Source organism: Rhinichthys klamathensis, unplaced genomic scaffold, assembly GCF_029890125.1.
Source record: "Rhinichthys klamathensis goyatoka isolate OS25496 unplaced genomic scaffold, OSU_Roscu_1.1 h1tg000169l_1, whole genome shotgun sequence".
NCBI classification, from domain to species: domain Eukaryota; kingdom Metazoa; phylum Chordata; class Actinopteri; order Cypriniformes; family Leuciscidae; genus Rhinichthys; species Rhinichthys klamathensis.
The window spans coordinates 1,347,567-1,366,350 of NW_026606700.1; the positions used below are offsets into that span (position 1 = coordinate 1,347,567).

The following is an 18,784-nucleotide window of genomic DNA, read 5'->3' on the forward strand; positions in this document are numbered from 1 at the left end:
CTTAAAAATGTTTTCTCCTATGTTTGAGCTTGTTCATTTTGCATTAGCAGATTAAGCACCGCAACCTAATGTTCAGGCCAAGATCCAACATGCTAAATACTTAAAAACTAAAGGGAGGCAGGAAAATACAGTATATATGAAAGAGAGAGAAAAAAGCTACCACAAAAACAAATTGTGTGTGTGTGTTTGAATTGAAGGTGGCTGAAAACCTGGTCCAGCGTGATGGAGACTTTCTGATCCGAGACTCGCTGTCCAGCCCGGGAAACTATGTCCTCACCTGCCAGTGGAAGAACACTCCTCAACACTTCAAAATCAACAAACGGGTAGTAGCCATGAATGAGGCCTACTCACGCATCCAGTACCTGTTTGAGAAGGAGGGATTTGACAGTGTCCCCGCGTTGGTGCGATACTATGTGGGGAACCGGGAGCCGGTATCTGAGGTTGTCGGAGCGATTATCTTCCAGCCAATCAACAGAGCTCTGCCTCTGAGATGCCTGGAGGAGAAATATGGAGTTGGATGTATACGTGTAGAGGCGGGATACTCCGAGAGAAAGAGCCTGACTTCCAAACGGTTGAGTCTGAATATCATGAACGGACACACCCAGGATCACACCCTCAGCCGTGGAAACCTCCTCAGGTGAGAGAAACACACTCATGTGGCCCTTTCCACTATTATTCATTGCCACACTTTACCGCCAAGAAGAAATACCCTGGGAGGCTTTTGAATCACAAACGTGAGGAAATAAGAGAGATTAATTCATTTGACTCATAATAGGATTTACTAATTATAGATTCTAGTTCTCAAATGGTAGATTTGGCCTGTTCAGAATCTCTATTTAGGAAAAAAATGAAATTTGTAATTTAGCAGTCCAAAAAAGAGACCAATAATTAGTTCCTTTCACATTTTCAACGCTTGTCTAGACAGTAAAACATACATATGTAGTGGTCCCATTAGTAAATGTTAGTTAACGCCTTAACTAAAATGAACTAACAGTTAACAATGCATTTATTACAATATTTATTCATCTTTGTTAACGTTAGTTAATACAAATATAACAGTTTATTTTTAGTTCATATCAGCTCAGGTTCATTAAATAGTTAATAATTATATTAATTAGTGTACAAGTAGATGTTGAAATTAACATTCATTATGATTAAATGCTTTAGAATTATTTTTCATCATTGGTCCATTTTAACTAATGTACTTAACTAATGTTAACAAATGGAACCTTATTGTAAAGTGTTACCAATTTAGCTCATGTGATTTCAATTTTGTTTCAGTCTTTTTAAACAATTTCAGGTTAAAGGAAATTCTGTGGTTTGACTGCCATCATATCACAAATAAACAATAATAGAAATACAATTGAATAATATTTGCATTATTTAATTGGCTTCTACTCTGAAAAGTGACTTGTTGTGATTTTACAAACTACCCTCAAATCTATACAATAAAATGTATATAATTTTGTCAGCAATTATTGGGTCTTGTGGTATGATTAGCAAATTCCATTTCTTAATGCCAATCTCTTGGAAATAAGCACCCCAACAGGAAATAAAAAAGGCATTTTTCAAGCCATTTGTATTATTTATGTGTACATATTCATGAGTTCATTTATTCAGTCCTGCAGTGTGTGACATCTTCACATTAATATAAAGAGATTTTAAGCATTAATAAGCATTAAATAAGTGAAAGTTTGACTTATTTGTGCAGATTCAGCATATGGGGTCCTAACTTTTGGAAACAATGGGTCAAAATAGCTTACAACCTCATCAATTTAAAAATGGTATTAAAATGATTGTGCAGGTTGCATGAACTCACATTAATTCAGAGACTGCATGGAATTTGTACTTGAAAAATTCATATCACACCACTGAACCTTTAAAAACTCAATTAAAAGTGGTGTCAACTTTGTCATCTTACTCTAAAAGATTGGTAGAGAAGACTTTAAGTGACCTGGCTTTCTCCTTCACAGCAACAAAGATAAATGTGGGAGTCAACCAGCATGTCTGAACCACGTTCAGGAGAGGAGACGGCCACTGAAGACCCATCAGTCGGAGAGCTTCCTCCCTATCGGTGAGTGCCTGTCAGCTCTCATCCTCCTTGATACCCCGTCACGCCTCCAGCCCTCCGCTGATATGCACGCCTGACAGCCCTGAAAACCAGTCATCTTTCTCACGTTCACTTTGTGCCAAAGGGAAAGTGATTCTCAAAGTCAAGCTGACGATATCGCCTTTAAAATTCACTTTCTGTTACTGATCGTTAAATGTGTGAAATGAGACGTGGGATTGAATTGCTAAATAAAATGTTTTGTGGAGAAGAATGAAAGTGAAGGATGGAGATAATTTATGCCTGTGTCAGTGGAATAAATATGGTTATGCGCAAAACGCAGCTTTGTTGTCCATGTCAGAATCCAGAGTGCTGAATCTGCATTGCCGTGCAGAATGCCAAAAGAAAACGTACACAAAAAAAGTCCATCTGTCTATTTTATTTTTGGAAAAAAGTTTTTTTTTTTTGTGTCGATATTATGGATATGAATGAATCCCTTTGCTTTCAGGCTGTAGACCCCAGGCTCAGGTTCGGCATATGGAGCACCAGCCATGCCCCAAATCCCCAGTTTTCCGAACAGGAAGTGAGCCAGCTCTGAGCCCCACAGTGCCACGCAGAATGGCCTTCGACACCCAGCCTGGCGAGGCCATTCGTGGATCTGACAGCCAGCTGTGTCCCAAACCGCCCCCTAAACCCAGCAAGGTCCCCACTATGAGAGTATGCAGCACCCCGGGCCTGAAGACCCTCGCCCCACCAGTCCCCCCGGTAAAGCCCCGCAAACAGCGACGGCAGCAGTCGGGTAGCTCATCGAGTCCGGAAGTAAGCTACTGCGAGCTGAGTCCTGCTGATTGGGAAAAGATGAATAGCTCACATGCTAACAGCTATGTGGAGAGGTTAAAGACTGAGGAGGAGTTAAGGAGAAGTGATAGCAGCATTAAACTAGATCGTAGCTCCTACCATAACGCCATTGAGGCCCTGGAACACGACAGTGAGGAAGACAACGAGGAGGATGTGGATGAAGAAGAGAATGGCAAGAAAGGTTTCCAAAGACCTGTGTTTGAAACTGAATCAGCATTCAAACCTGGTGACGTCAACTTCCGGCTTCTACCAGTGGAGAACAAACCATTGGAGATGACAGTGCTGAAGAAAGCCAAAGAGTTGTTCATCAGTCAGGATCCAAAGACCATCGCCAAACACATCCTGAAAGCAGACTGCCAGGTAATATTAATTATGAGTCTTTGAAGTCAACATAACATCTAAATTAATATTTATTCTTTTCAATTCGTCAACATTAGGTAATGCATTAGGTGTCCTGAATTAACAATGAAAAAAAAGTTTAAATCTACATTGTTAATTTATAAAAATACTAGTAATGTCAAATCGATTAATTGTCATTGTCTAATTGTCTAACACAATAGTTTGTTTAAATAATATATGTGTGCATAAACTGTATATGGATGTATAATGTACACACATAAATTATATAAACACAAACATTCATGTTAGATGCGATTAATCGATTTGACAGCACTAAAATACACATTGCTCTTTATTAATTTATGTTTGTTCATAATACATTAATGTAAATGAATACAACTTGAAACGTTAAAAATGTGTAAGAATATGTAGAAAATAATATAACCAACATTTACAAAGGTTTTAAATGTATAGTTCATGATACCTAATGGATTAACCAGTGTTAACAAATTTGACCTTAATTTGCGATAACCATGCATTGTTTTAGGAAATTAAAACGGTAATTTAAAGTATTTAAATCTATCACAAATGTTTTATTTGATGGCTTTCGATTTCAACATATTTGGAGGGAGAGGAATAAAAAAAGATTCGTTAGTTGTTTCGTTCTCAAAGAAAACGAAACAACAACAAAGGAGAAAATCAAGAAAGATGAACACAGAATTAGGGAGTGTCATCCACACCTACTTACTGATTACAATCATGACCGACAGGTCTGTAATTACGCTCTGGTTATGCGAGTCAGCCTATTCTTCAGGATGAAGACTGGTTCTTCCAGCCAACCAGAGGACAAGCCCACAGTTGTGCCACACAGCCAGGGCTAAATGTAGATGAATCCAATTAAAAAGCCTTGTATACATGTGACTCCACATTTCTTACTGCTTCTGAAAGAGGCTCCAGATTGTTGTTTGTGTATTCGGGAATGAAATCTTAAACTGGCAGATTATGTCAGTCACAGGACCATCCACCCACAACCCAAATTTAAAAACCCTTCACAATCACAGATTAGCTTCTGCAATACTTTCGACTCTGGATGTTACTACCTTTGATGCAAATGCTGTGTGTTCATGCTGCAGGTTGCCAGGATCCTGAATGTTTCTGACGAGCTGAAAGGTCAAATGAGCGTGACCTCTGGGCTGGAGCTGGTGACCCTTCCTCATGGGAGACAGCTGCGGCAGGACCTCCTGGAAAGGTAAACGGATGCTGTTAACACGTGATCTATGAAGCAGATTTCTGATGATATATAAGGAGTACAACTCTTTCAGAGAAATATTAACTCTTTGAACGTCTTACATGCATATATAGGCCACACATTTAACATGCATGGCTGGTTCTTCTTAAAAAGGCATAACACCATGGCAATCGGAGTTGCTGTGGATATCCTGGGGTGCACAGGAAGTCTGGAGGAGCGAGCAGCCACCCTAAACAGGATCATTCTGGTCGCTCTAGAGCTCAAAGACTCGATGGGAGATCTTTATGCCTTTTCCTCCATAATGAAAGCACTGGACATGCCTCAGGTACCCAACACCTCCTTCTATCTGCCACTTTCGGCTAGAGACTTTCTTCCCTCTCTGTGTGCGGTCAACAAGCTTCAATCTGTGTGATCTTTCTTGTGTGAACAGATCACCAGACTGGATCAGACGTGGACTAGCTTGCGGAGAAAATATACACAGACTGCCATTATTTATGAGAAATCTTTGAAACCATTCTACAAAGGACTCTATGAAGGAAGTGGTGAGTTTTTGACAATGAAGCACGTTTAATGCCCTTTATACAGTCGGTCACCTTTAACTAAATTCTTGTTCTTGTCTTTCCAGCTGAAATCCCACTGAGCAATGCCAGTGTCCCGCTGCTAATGCCGCTGCTCACCTTGATGGAGAGGCCTGCAGTCACCTTCGAAGAGATGGACGTCTGGGAGAACAACGACCAAGGCTGTGAAATCATGTTCCGGCATCTGGAAGGAGCACGTGCTGTTGCACGCAATGCGGACACCTACACCTGCAACGCACAGCGGATCCTCCAGGGTAAGACAAGGACATTACAAGTCATTTCAGGAGGAACACGTGGTGCTTTACTTTGAGGGAATTGGTGAGCAAAACACATTGAGCTGTTCAGGTCGTTGTGTTAATATCCAAAAGAAAATTAGCATTTGAATCATGGGTTCCCTCAGGAAGTTAAAAGGTAAAAGGCCTACTTAGCTAGGATAGCACTCAAAAAGACACTCATGATCAGTTTCAATCAGTCCAAGTAATCTTTTAGAGCAGTTACTAACATGATTCACCTACAGAACAAGTCATCATTACTTCAAAATGAATCAAGGACTTCTACAGTGATGTGTACTTAAGGTTTGTGAGACTTAAATCAGTGTAAATACAGACTGGTTGTTTATATAACAATTACATATTATGTTGTACTAAATGTTAAAAATAAACTGATAAATGAAAATTAACAAAAAATGTAAAAGCAACTTTACAATTTGTATCATTAATGAACAATACAAAGCATTTATTAATTTAGGTTCATTTTTGTATGCAGTATACTAATACATTTTGAACATTTCATATTGTATAAATTAACATTAGCTAAAGTATGAACCAACATGAATTCACAGTAAACAATAGTGTATTATTAACGTTTTTTTAAAGGCCAAGTATGGTAACCCATACTCGGAATGTGTCCTCTGCATTTAACTCATCTAAGTTAGTGAATAGACATTAGGAGCAGTGAGTACTGAAAACACACTGCAAACCGTAGACACACACACTCGGAGCAGTGGGCAGCCATGTTTGCTGCGGCGCCCGGGGAGCGATTGTGCCTTGCTCAAGGGAACCTCGTAGCCTGGTTAAAACCAGACCATTCTCAGTTATAACTGAGTTATGGTCTGGCAAAGCGTCATAAACAAATCATTTCCAGAGGGGCGTCACCAACGGACGTCGCGGATAGACCTAAAACCAATCAGAGCGATGAAGGAGATGACGCATGCAGAGCGGCAGAAACATCTCCGAGTTTTGTTCTTTGCTCGGTTTTTAACAAAAAGGAAACGTTCAAATCGCTTAAAACAGACGCGATAGCTGATTCGACCGAGTGATGTTCGACGGCGGCATCCATCTTTGTAATGTAGGCTACAAAATCTGCTTCAAAATCCCAGCGCTGTCGTCATCGTGTAAAGCCCGCCCCAACGTTTCTGATTGGTGCCGCGATTTCGGCGGATTGGAAATGGGCTTGAATGAGCTTTTTGCCAGACTAACTTTCAGAGCAAATCTAAATTTGCCGGAAGTTGTCTGGGTTTTCCCAGGCTAGGAACCTCGGTAATTTCCTGCCGGTATTGAGACTCGAACCCACAACCTTCAGGTTACCAGTCTGACTCTCTAACCATTAGGCCACGACTAAAGTCCAACACACCTATATCTGAGAGAAACGGCTTCTGGAAAGAACATATATATATAGTGCAAGACTTGATTTCGTCCTTGGGTATTGACTGGATCGTATGAAGCTGGCCGTTGCTAACTAAATAGCAGCAGATCTGAATGCCAGTTGTGGAGGATATTTAGTGAGACGCGTCATGAAGAGAACAGACATCGTTTCCAGGGGAAAGGGAGGTTAACATTGTTGATTAAAGATCATGAGGGGATATAAAAAAAAAAAATAAAAAAAAAAGATTTATAATGCACAAATTATTTATAATAAACACTACATTCTGTAAAAAAAAGAAAAAAGAATTGTCAATTTTGATTTCATGGCGACTTTAATAATGATATTTCATTTCCTCTCCAGACTTCCAACCTAATGATGACATGTTGGAGATCTTGAGGACTGATTTCCAGTTGCGTCTGCTCTGGGGCAGCAGGGGGGCGGCCGTGGACCAGACAGAGCGATACGACAAATTCAAACTCATCCTCACGGCCCTGTCCAGAAAACTTGAGCCTCCAGTCAAACACACAGAACTCTGAAAAATGAGGCACGCACTTTGTACAGTATATTAGACTCTCTGAGCAAGCAGAAACTGTCCGAACCTCTCTGGAGGCAGGTCAAAGGTCGTCTGACTCTGTACCTAAAGTGGATGTTCTCTAACATAACATGAGCTTCAGAAGATCACGTGCAGCTTGCAAGTTGGAAGCCATTCATGAGCACAAATGGCACTTGTCTATGGAGAGCTACCTTCTTCAATATGCACCTTCCAGAGGTGTGTTGTGCTCCACACTTATGACTGGTGAAATGGGCAGGAACCAGTTTTACCTTCAAGAAAAGAAGGAACGGTACATGGAATATATCTAATGGCCAATACATCATCCACCCTAAGAAATGAAGATAAAGTTGGAGGCAGAGCGCACTTCATGAGGTGTATGTACCGTCAATCACTTGACATATGAAGTGATGGATAAGAGAGGACTGGAATTATAGATTACACCTTCAAGACACATTTTCAGCACTATGAAGGAACAGGATATAGTAAAGCTTGTACACTTTTAGAAATGCCATGAAACCCATCGGTCAAAGCAGTGTTGATCAGTTTAAAAATCCCACATGGAAAAGAATGTACATAATCATTAGTGAACGCATGTGAAGGCTAGTTTGTGTAATATATTGTATGAAGTACTATTGACCTGTAAATAGTCACCCACAAATGAAATATTCTGAAAAATATTAAATAAATATCTAATAAATGGTTTTGAATTGTTACAGAAATGTTTTCATATATAGGGGTCAGTGAGATTTTTTTTAAGCAAGGATGATTGATCAAAAGTCCCCATAAAGATCTTTATAATATATATTTTTTTAATTAAAGATTTCTATTTCAAATCAACACCGTTCTTTTGAACTTTATATTCAAAGATTCCCGGGAATTTCTTTTTATCAGTTACCACAAAAATATTAAGTTTTCAACACTGATAATAATAATAATAATAAAAAAATCTCTCTTGAGCATCAAAACTGCATAGAATGATTTCTGAAGGATCATGAGACACTGGAGAAATGATGCTGAAAATATTTTACATTGTAGAAATAGCTCACGATTTTACTTTTTTCTTAAACTGTATTTTTGAATAAATGCAGCCTTGGTGACCCTAAAATGTCTGGTTTAAAACACACACACACAAAAAAAAAACTTACTGACCTAAAACTTTTGAACGGTAGTGTGTGTGTGTATGTGTGTGTGTACACAATCCATGATGCACTGCATATACCGCATTTACAGAATAGAAACCTTGCTCCTGATAAACAAATACCCAGCAAAAGCGATGAAATACAATATCCACTGTAGGAATGCAAACAAAATACAGTATACAGGCTAAACACAAAAGAGTGAAGAACTCCAATAAATGACAGGCAGGATAAACGAGACAAACAGACATAAGTATTTATTTCTCGGTTGCTCTTGCTCCAACACAAACCCCAGTATATAGTGGTCAACGTTGTCTTACTGTACAACACATTCACACAAAATCAAGCCTTCACATCTGACATCATTCACTCCCTAATAATCCAATTCAAATGCAACAGGGTAAAAAGTGCATCGGTTAAGACCAGGGTCCTACTGAGAACAGAGTTCAGACAAGAAGAAGAACTGGTTACAAAATGAGTACGGCACGGTTCTTACAAGCAAAGCCTGGAAGTAACTCGTTTGGTTAAAAAAAAAAAAAACCCTTGGAAAAAAAGTCACAATAAAAACATTCATTCTGAAATAAAGATGTTAATACATACAGTTTAATAATAAAAACTAACTAGGTATCTACATATGCATATATGCATCCGTATGCATACACAGTTTTAAATGCAAGAATCACATTCACAAATACAAGCACTTGAGATCGGATTCTGGAGACGTGTGGTCCTTGCTAGTTACAGTGAGCATGTTCTTGCACTTGTGAAACCAGGAGCTGGGCTAGAAATGGCGAAAGCACCACAAAGAGCTGGCAGCCCAAGAACAAGCAGTTTTTTGGGCATAGAGGATCAGATATACCCCTATATGCTTTTAGTTTCCATACAGAGGCCTGTAATTAAGGCAGAGATGATGGGTTGGTGTTCATGGGTCCTCGCTGGCATTTCCTCCGCTTGTTTTATATGGTGTTGGGTCCCCCTGCTGGCCAAATGCAGAACTGCACCAGGCTCCTTCCATCCAGCAGACTATGCAAAGGGGGCCAGTGGGTGGGTGTTGTGTGGGGACTGTTGGAATGGCTACTGTAGCACCATGCTTCCTTTACTCTGATTGGTCATGCTTTAAAGATTCATATCATGGTTAACATGGAATGCATCAATGAAGAAACGTAGTCAAAAGAGAAACGGACACACAAACAAGACGTAAGTAGTTGAGATAAGTGGTTAAACCTATTAAGGGATCAATTCGTCAGCACGGAATGAGGAATGAAAGGCTGTGGATCATGCAGGTGCATGTTATGATGAACATGAAAAGATGGTACAGGCGAAACATTCCCCTGAATATGTTAGTGCCAGGCAACGACTCTCTTTAGGTTCTCCAATATCCCTGGAATGTCTGCTGCAATGGAATGATGTTAATGGCCATGACGAACAGCATGCACACATGCAACCTGCCCCAACACAATTTCGGTCTTAAAATCGCCCCACCGCCCCACTAACAGACCCACAGCAGTGAGTCCCGTCCACCAAACACCACAGAACCCCACTCATCCAATCAGGAACCTGTAGCCACAGAGAGAAAAGAGAGGACAGAGTCATTGACAGGTCCACCGACAACAAAGATTGACCAGCGAGAGAAAAAAAGATTCAGGGCACTAGTGAGCCAGCCAAACTGAGTGCTGCTCTGAAGTTACACATTGTTCTTGTATTATATCCTAAATTAAAAAGGAGGTTGTGACGCTACAAGTTTAACGAGAAGAGTAGCACTCGCAGAGAGAGTGGAAGTGAAACAGCTTTGGCGCTATGATGAGGGAAAATTTAGCTGCAAGGACATAACACTTTGAAGAAAGGTGGAAGAACTGGAAACTGCATGAACTGAAAGGTCAGATGTATCCTCATACTGAATAGAACAAATGATTGGACTGTAGTAACAATGCAGAGATGCTCCGAGTAGAGTGTACTCAACATGTATAAAAACACAGAAATCTTAACAATTAAGAGCTGATTAAAGTTTGACAAGTTCTCTCACGAATATAATGAGGAACTCATCTCTCAGACAAACAGACATTTGAAAAGGAGCCAATGCATTTTGTTCAGTTTTGCTCCAATGATATAAAACTGATTAAAAACACTTATTAAAATGGAATAAAAAGCAATAAAAATCTCTCCAAGTCTACAGATTGATCCGCTGCAGCAGTCGCAGTGTAGAGGAAATACAGTCACTTTCGACAGTGTGAGTGTGTTTGTCCTCGGGCTCACACAGTGAACAAAAGCATATGGCAGTCAGCCGAGCTGCACTTGATGATGAGTCGCGGTAAATCTGACACACGCTCCCCCATGTATGATGTCATAACTGCCGTGGGTGATGTCATATGTAGGTGACCGCACCTTTGCTGTTTTTCTCCAGTGTGATCTCCACGTAGGACGTGGGGACGTAGCCCTCCACTCCGCTATTTTTCCGAACCCGTGTCCATCCGTCGCCTTTATCTTCCTCTATGACGTACAGCACCTCGTTCTCGTTCATAACCAGCGTGCCTTCGTTAGAGCCTGAGGAAAAAAACAGGCAAAGTCCTCAAAGTTTTATTGAAATAAATCAACTGTAAATTCATGTCCCAGTTACACTTAATGTTGTCCCATGTCCTTGATTAAATAAACATAACATTGTCTAAAAATTAACCAAATACAACTCCATTTTGTGCTTTTACATTAATTATGTATACTTGGTTTTCATAAATAGATTGCTCACTAAATCCCCCCACAGTCATCATGTTTTCAGGCCATTTCATGTTTGATTTTGACATGACAAAGCGGTGATATCCAAGTTGTTTACTTATTTTTTTTAATTAGTCTTACATTTAGCTTAAGTTAATTATTTAGTAAAAATCTGTCATTTTGTTGCATAGTAATTCCCGTGGGCAGAATTGGTTGTTGAAACTGTTTTTATGGATCTTTATACTCGACATTATGCCACAATGTTGTCAACAGCGCTTAACTCGTCCTAAACGAGGAACATTTCAAGAAAGCTGTTTTTGTACCATCAAAAGAGTAGAGAGCTTTGCAGTGGCCGATGGCAGGGAGAGGATCGTCATCGTCAAACTCGTCATCAAATTCGTGAGGGTCTGGCTGTGGTGGAGACCGATGCTCCTGACTGTGATCATCTGTGTAACTGCCTTCAGGGCTGAAAGACAGGAGAAAAACAACAGCCATGCATCAAAGTAGCCTTTAAGTTCAGAGGCAGCGGTCTGTGACGTGTGGATGCACAAAGCACTGATGACATGATGGTTTGGCATCTTTTGTTTTCAACTAAGTGTTACATAATGGGAAGCTGCTGTTGCACTGATACTAGTTGTATATCTTTTGGTGTACGTACATCATGATTTAAATAAAAAGAAAATAATATGGTTTCAAAAAAGTCTTTAATGCTCACTAAAGCTGCATTTATTTGATCAAAAATACAGTAAAACAGTAATATTGTGAAATGTTATTACAATTTAAAATAACTGTCTGTTTGAATATATTTTAAAGTGGAATTTATTCCTGTGATGGCGAAGCAACATTTTCAGCATTATAAAGTCGATTAAAGGATTAGTTCACCACAAAATGAAAATTTCCTGATAATTTACTAACCCAAATGCCATCCAAGATGTTCGTGTCTTTCTTTCTTCAGTGGAAAAGAAATGTATTCGTTCCAACGTGATGAGGTAACGCCTGGCGCGTCGCAGACCAGCACAAGACGAACAATTGTGGTTAAAAAGTGTAAATGTTTTTTTTGTTTTTTTTTAATGACCGATCGTTTCGCTAGATAAGCCCCTATTCCTCAGCTGGGAACATGCAGAGCCGTTTGAAACTGCATTGATTTGGACTTCAACATGTTGGTTGCAATTGAAGTCCATTGTGTGAAAAATCCTGAAATGTTTTCCTCAAAAAACTTAATTTCTTTTCCACTGAAGAAATAAAGACATGAACATCTTGGATGGCATGTGGGTGAGTAAATTATCAGGAAATTTTCATTTTGAGGTGAACTAACCCTTTAAGCATCATCATAAGTCTTCAGGGTCACATTACTCTGGTTTAAAGGAACAGAATTTATTTGCTAGTTTTAACATTGTACACATATTTACTGTCTCTTTTACATTTATTGCGTCTTTGCTGAATAAAAGTATTCTTTTTTTTTTTTTTTTTATGTTTTACTGACCTCAAACTTTTGAACAGTAGGGTGTAGTTCTATGGATTATCAGAAAATAGACATTACCACACTGTAATTTAATATATATTTTTCCATGTCGGGATATTATGATATATGTAGAATAGAAAGAACAGCTCAATAACTCTTCCACGAGTGGGTTTACAAACGGTTCAGGCACTCTTTAAAGGGATGACTGTATACAGGATATACACATTATAGTATGTCTATATTGAGAATGCAGATAATGTAATCAGGAAATCCAGACCTCTCTCTGCCGTGGGGCGTGTGGTGGTTCACATCCGCACTGGGCCGCCGCTCACCACGGGACCCATGCTTCCCTTCAACCTCTGCCAGCCAACTCTGAGATGAAGAAAGACAGGTGAAGAGTGATTCATGTCCAAATAAAGAGTCATTTTCAATCATTTCATGTGATGCAGCATCCGCATTATGTCCATTCCTCCACTAGATGGCGGTGGCACACAGAGCTGCTCAGCGGTTTCATCTCAAATTTATCCAGATGTACATTCCCGGAGGCTGTGCTTCCTTATAAGACTGCAACAATAAGTCATTCCTCTGGGAAGGTTACCTCATTTTTATGGATCTCAGAGCGGAGTTTCTCCATGTTGCATATGGTCTCTGAAATCTTGGGCTGGAGACTTCCAGGATCTCCCATCTGAGGATTCTTCTCATAGACGTCTTTCATTTTGTTAAGAGCATCTCTGTGACAAGGACAATTATGTTTTTGAGATATTATTCTCTAGCTATTGAATAGGTTTTAAATAGTTTAAGCTGTTATCATGCATCGATACAAACCAACAGAGAAAAAAAAAAATCAATAATAGCTATTAAATAAATAAATAAAATTCAAATGCATTAAAATAAATGAATATTATTATGCTAAATTAAAACAATTTTCCAGCATTAGATGGTTTTTAGTATGTAATAAAATTCTGGTCTTTCTGCTCATGTGAAGAAATTAGGAAAAAGAAAGTGAGCAGCATGCTTTATAATCTACCTTTGGTCCATTTCTTTCTGTAGTTCTTTGTTTAGCTCATCGATCCTCTGTTGAAGTTTTTTGCGTCTCTGTTCAGGGGGAAGATGGCTGAGATCCTCTAGTGTTGGCGCCTGTACAAATGTAGGTTATTCCAGACACAGTTGCAGTGCGCAAGGTATACAGTCGCTCTAGAGAGAGATGTCCTTCCTAGAGCTTAATGGGCCTGTTAGTTTGCATACATTCCAATTTTGCAATTCATCTGAAAGTTTATAAACATTTAGCCACACTATAAGAAAGACATCTTTAAGCTGTACAGCATGAGGAAGGAGGGGGTTTCAAAGCATCCTAGAACTAAACACTCAAGTCTATTTTCAAACTTCATATCTATACTACAGCAGTCCAAAACACACATCACTTACCAGCTTTAAAGACCACTGAGAGGTTAAGGTTAGGTCACGCCATTTCAAAAAGAAACAAAGACAACAAATCGCTCATCAACATCAGTCAATCGAATGCATTTTGACTGATGATTTTAGTCAGGTTCACACAGAACGGCACCATCAGGATAAATCGAGGTCTGACCTACTGCAGTTCCAGCGCAGTTCATGTTAGTCTAACATTGTTAATACCACAAAAGAGACATTTTGGAAGTCTGGTTAAAAACCTGAACCAGCCTGAAACCACAACCTCATCTTTGTTTTCAACATTTCCATTCAAGCTAGGTTATCAAGTAGAAGCTAAAAGAAGAACAGGTAATATAGTGGCATTTGGTTTTCGAATCAGTTATTGTGAACTACTAGGAAAAGGTAATCCATTATTATGGCAGTCGGCAGTGTTAGAGTTGCCACCACAAAAGATCATTTATGACAGCAATCCAATATGGATCTATAGTAACTTGATAAATTTGCAAACATTCAGTTGGTTTGTTGCACAATGATGTACCAGGCCAAGAAAATGTTAAGGAAACAAAGATGACGCTTGTGAGATTTCAGAATAGTTGTATCCGGATAGTTAAAAAGACGTTCACAAATGTTAAACCTTGGCAAAAATCTCCTTGCGTCCTCATCAAACTGGATGTGAGTGGTCATCGTTGTTACAAAAGGAGGGACTTGTACTCTTTGGAGATAATTGAAATGACTTTGATGGGCATCTTTCTACAAAGAGATTTACAGCTGGATGTTAAACATTTTTGGTAAACAAAAGCAGTTTGGTATTTATCCGAAAAGCTTTGTTAAGGATTTAAAAGATCTTCAAAGGAGAGTTTTCGAAACCATAAATCTCCCAGACTATACTCGTGTATATTCAGATGAAAACCCCCTAATATTTGTAAATGTATTCCCAGTGTTTCCCTTCTCGTGTCTGTTTTACGGCGTGTTCACAATGACAGCGATTTACAGAGTTCAAGTCATTATTTACAAGTCATCAATTTTCAATAAGAGAAATGAGCAACAGCAATCATCTCAATGTAAAAAAGGCTTAGTTTCACACAAAGCAACTTGTAACATCAATGTCAGTGTGAACAGGTTTACAGAAAAGAGCTACTGATCTGTATTAAGTATTATGCTAACTTGCATGAGCTTTTAAAAATAAAGCAAGAAGAAAAAAAGAAGAAAAGAAAAAGAAAAAAAATCACCCACCCGACACTTCCACCACCGTGTGCTACTGCTTTACGCAACAAATCAAACTTTAAACAAATGATGGGCACAGCTCTTTGGACCCAGATAAAGCCTTATTCCTTCACTCAAAACAATCGTATTTCGCTGTTTCCTCGTGTGCAGGAATTAGCTAAACCTTGGGTGAGAGAAACCGGCCCAAGCGCAAGCGGCAAGCGCTAATGTCATAATCACAGCAAACCCACACACACCAGGCCGACTCTTACCCCTCTTTTCACAGTTCGGAAGGATGGAATCTTAGATTTTGCATTTCTCACTTCAGATAGATGGTTAGCCTTTCGCTCTTTTGTGAATTTAGGAGGCTGGATATGGCCAGAGGGAATACTTGGGCGGGAAGGAGGAGGGTTGGATGGGGGAAGCTGGGACAACAAAGATTTAAGGTGAACTAATGACCAAACACAAACAAACGAACACGCATATCTATGAACCCTAGTTAGATGGCTGAATGAATGAAGTCTAGCTTGTTAAATGTAGCTTTATAAGCAAGTGCTAACTTTCATTACAATGAAGGGTTTTTAAAAACAAGAACTGCTTTCAAGGGAAGGACAAAATGTGAAGTCATGTTCTTAAAAAAGACAACAAGGTCAGGAAGTTTTTGTAGGTACTGACAGCATAGGTCTGAAAGCAGAAGTTAAAGTTTTACCTAGCCATATAATCCTTTACTGTTCACACAAGCCAAAGCAGAGCGCCTGACGGTCATGTGGGCTTTTAATTTATCACCTATTCTTAGCAAATGAGCTTTACAATAGAACAGAAGTTGCTGAATAATGAAAATACCTTGGGTTTCTTCCCAAAAAGCCAGAGTTTGTTTTTGGTCCTGCTAATCGCGTGTTTGGGGTCCGGTTTGCCTCCCTCTGTTTTGGGGGTCCCAATGGTGCTATCTGATCCTGTTCGCTGGATGTTCTGACTGAAGTCCTCAAAAGGGAAATCAACCGGGGGTTCAAACCCCGACTTGAACGACTCCACTACAATCCCAGAATCCTGTGAGACAACAACAATGTGCTTAGCATGCTTGATATGCTTTATTTAGAGCCAAGTGCAAGTATAATACACAGAAATTAATACTTTTATTCCGCAAGGATGCATTCAATTGATCAGAAGTGACAGTAAAGACATTTATAAAGTAACAAAAGATTTCTAATTTAAATAAATTGTGTTCTTTTGATCTTTCTATTCATTAAAGAATCCTGAAAAAATTATCACAAAATGTTTCCACAAATATATATATCAAGCAGTAGAACCGTTTTCAACATTGATAATAATAATAAATGTTTTTTGGGAACCAAATCAGCATATAAAAATTATTCTGAAGGATCATGTGATAATGAAGACTGGAGTAATGATGCTGAAAATACAGCAAGAATAAATATATACAATTTAGAATCTAAATTCGCGTACCCCGAAGTGATAAAATAAAACAAAATTCTGTATCAAAATTTATAGGCAAGAAAGTAGTTTGTTTAGGCTGGGTTGTATGAATTACAAACCTGCGCACATATTTTAAAAAGCACATAACTATAGAATTCTGAATGAGCATGTGAACGCCGTCTGCGTTAATCAAAGGTTCGCGTTTAAAGTCTGATCATTTCGACGGAGGTGAATCAATCAAAGTTAACTTTAGCTGGAAGTAACTTTATTCAAGAACCGCTATAACGCCAAAACAATCTGTTACCTTAAATTATATGTTTATCTCTGTAAAGCTGCTTTGAAACAATTCATTGTTAAAAGCGCTATATAAATGAAGATGACTCTATGTAGCCTCGGGGACCATAAGATACGTCTTTCAGAAACATAAATATCTTACAAGCCCCAAACTTTTGATTGGCAAAGTACATTTCATTTAAAGAAAGAAACACATTTCCTTGAACTCTGTCACCAACATAACATATCTTTTTCTCGACTACTACTAAAATCTTTATTTATTTGCCCTCTTGAACATCAATTCTCAACTCAGTTACTTAGCTAACCATAGAAACAGTAACGTGAGCATAATGGTGTAAGCTCATGGTTTGTTCTTTTCAGGGACTGAACCAGCAACCTTCTGGTTACCAGTCCATACCTGTAGCAGTAATATTCTATAGAGGAAAAAAACCCGCAACATCGCATATAAAAAAAAAAAAAAAAGACTATGAAGTAACAAAATATATATATATATATATATATATATATATATATATATATATATATGAAGAACCAGTGAGTACTATAGTGTTGGTAAACTGTGAAAGTAGGCGCAAGGAAAGATGGTTAGCTGGTCTGGGATGACTGTTTGACCAGGGTGTGGTAGCATTACAAAAGAGCTCTGGCTTCATGTCACCCGTTTAACAGCCTCTATGAGGCTCTCTTGACCTCAGAATTCGAGCAGAAGGCATTAGGAAATCCCAAAACAACGCAAGCAAGCCCATAAATAAAACCGTAAACAGAATCAGGTCATAATCAGACCCGAATGGTTCGTCATTGGGCAGGTCAAGTACCGACCATTGGAGTCAGGGAAGCAAGGAAAAATAGGAAAAACAAGAGTGGCATGGTGTTATGGGTGTTACCAAAGAAACTAGTCATTTCTGAGTCTGAGGATATGAACAGCTCGAAAATTACAGTAATTTGTCAAAACGTAAACGCAGAATTGTTCCAAGAATAAAGAAAGAGTTGTGCATAAATCAGTTGGTCTTCAATCCTAAATTATTTAAGAGATCTGGAGGGGTATCCTAACCTAGCTAGGAGTTGTAAATAGTTGTTATATGTACAGATTGTTATATGTTCAACATGAGCAACTAGATCTGGTCAGAAAGTCGGTAGGACCATTAACTTAATTGATTCGCACCCACTTGAGGCTGCACATATAGTTGTTCATGAATAATAGAGATTCTCTCGAAAATGAAAGTTACGATGGAAAACTTGCTGAAAAATGGATAGTGGGAGGCCGGAAGTATCAGTATATAAGAAGGCTTAGGCTACACCAAAAGTTATTTATATTATTTATATAAAAAGCTCCAAGGTATTACTTTTAGCTAAGAACGGTTTGACTCCAAGTTAAAGCCTTTCTTGGAAGTTCTATATACATTTTGTTCAAAGTTTGGGTCAGTAAGTTTTTCCTTTCAGCAAAGATGTACTAAAATGTATCAAAAATGACAACTTTTACACTGTTACAAAAGATTTCTATTTCAAAATATATGCGGTTCTATGCGACAAAAAATATTAAACGGTACAACTGTTAAACATTTATATTAATAATAAATGTTTCTTGAGGACCAAATCAGCATATTAGAATGATTTTTGAAGGATCATGTGACACCAAAGACTGGAGTAATGACGCTGAAAATTCAGCCTTGCCATCACAGGAATAACATTTATTTTAAAAATGCTTTTAAAGGCAAACTTATTTTGTTCAAAGTTAACAAAATTTAAATAATGAGTCAATATATCATCAATCTTTCTTACCCTGATCCACTATGGTAAGCCAATTGAAAGTGTTTATAATTTAGGCCCAGCGGGATGATTTTCATGGGAAATTGCGTACATACGTCACTGTGCGT

General features: G+C 38.7%; 2 protein-coding genes across 8 annotated transcripts in view; one reads left to right on the forward strand and one right to left on the reverse strand.

Moving 5' to 3' along the window:
- The window catches only part of bcar3 (BCAR3 adaptor protein, NSP family member), a 63,898-nt gene extending 55,911 nt beyond the window's left edge, over positions 1-7,987 (forward strand). For all 5 annotated transcript variants that reach the window (XM_056259602.1, XM_056259603.1, XM_056259604.1 and 2 more), the window contains 8 exons: positions 198-637; positions 1,974-2,074; positions 2,556-3,265; positions 4,378-4,493; positions 4,647-4,818; positions 4,924-5,035; positions 5,119-5,325; positions 7,076-7,987. In XM_056259602.1, the coding sequence (XP_056115577.1) occupies positions 198-637; positions 1,974-2,074; positions 2,556-3,265; positions 4,378-4,493; positions 4,647-4,818; positions 4,924-5,035; positions 5,119-5,325; positions 7,076-7,251 (2,034 nt within the window). In that variant the 3' untranslated portion in view covers positions 7,252-7,987. The remainder of the gene's footprint in view (positions 1-197; positions 638-1,973; positions 2,075-2,555; positions 3,266-4,377; positions 4,494-4,646; positions 4,819-4,923; positions 5,036-5,118; positions 5,326-7,075) is intronic.
- A 1,274-nt stretch (positions 7,988-9,261) lies between these two features.
- fnbp1l (formin binding protein 1-like) overlaps positions 9,262-18,784 on the reverse strand; it is a 59,092-nt gene continuing 49,569 nt past the window's right edge. Inside the window, exons 9-16 of one of the 3 annotated variants that reach the window (XM_056259610.1) lie at positions 16,029-16,232; positions 15,458-15,610; positions 13,600-13,709; positions 13,171-13,303; positions 12,850-12,944; positions 11,434-11,576; positions 10,787-10,945; positions 9,262-9,961 (exon numbers count right to left, since the gene is read on the reverse strand). In XM_056259610.1, coding sequence (XP_056115585.1) covers positions 9,954-9,961; positions 10,787-10,945; positions 11,434-11,576; positions 12,850-12,944; positions 13,171-13,303; positions 13,600-13,709; positions 15,458-15,610; positions 16,029-16,232 — 1,005 coding nt within the window. In that variant the 3' untranslated portion in view covers positions 9,262-9,953. Of the gene's footprint in view, positions 9,962-10,291; positions 10,946-11,433; positions 11,577-12,849; positions 12,945-13,170; positions 13,304-13,599; positions 13,710-15,457; positions 15,611-16,028; positions 16,233-18,784 lie in introns of those variants that run through there. The other 2 variants (XM_056259609.1, XM_056259611.1) reach the window with 2 other exon arrangements.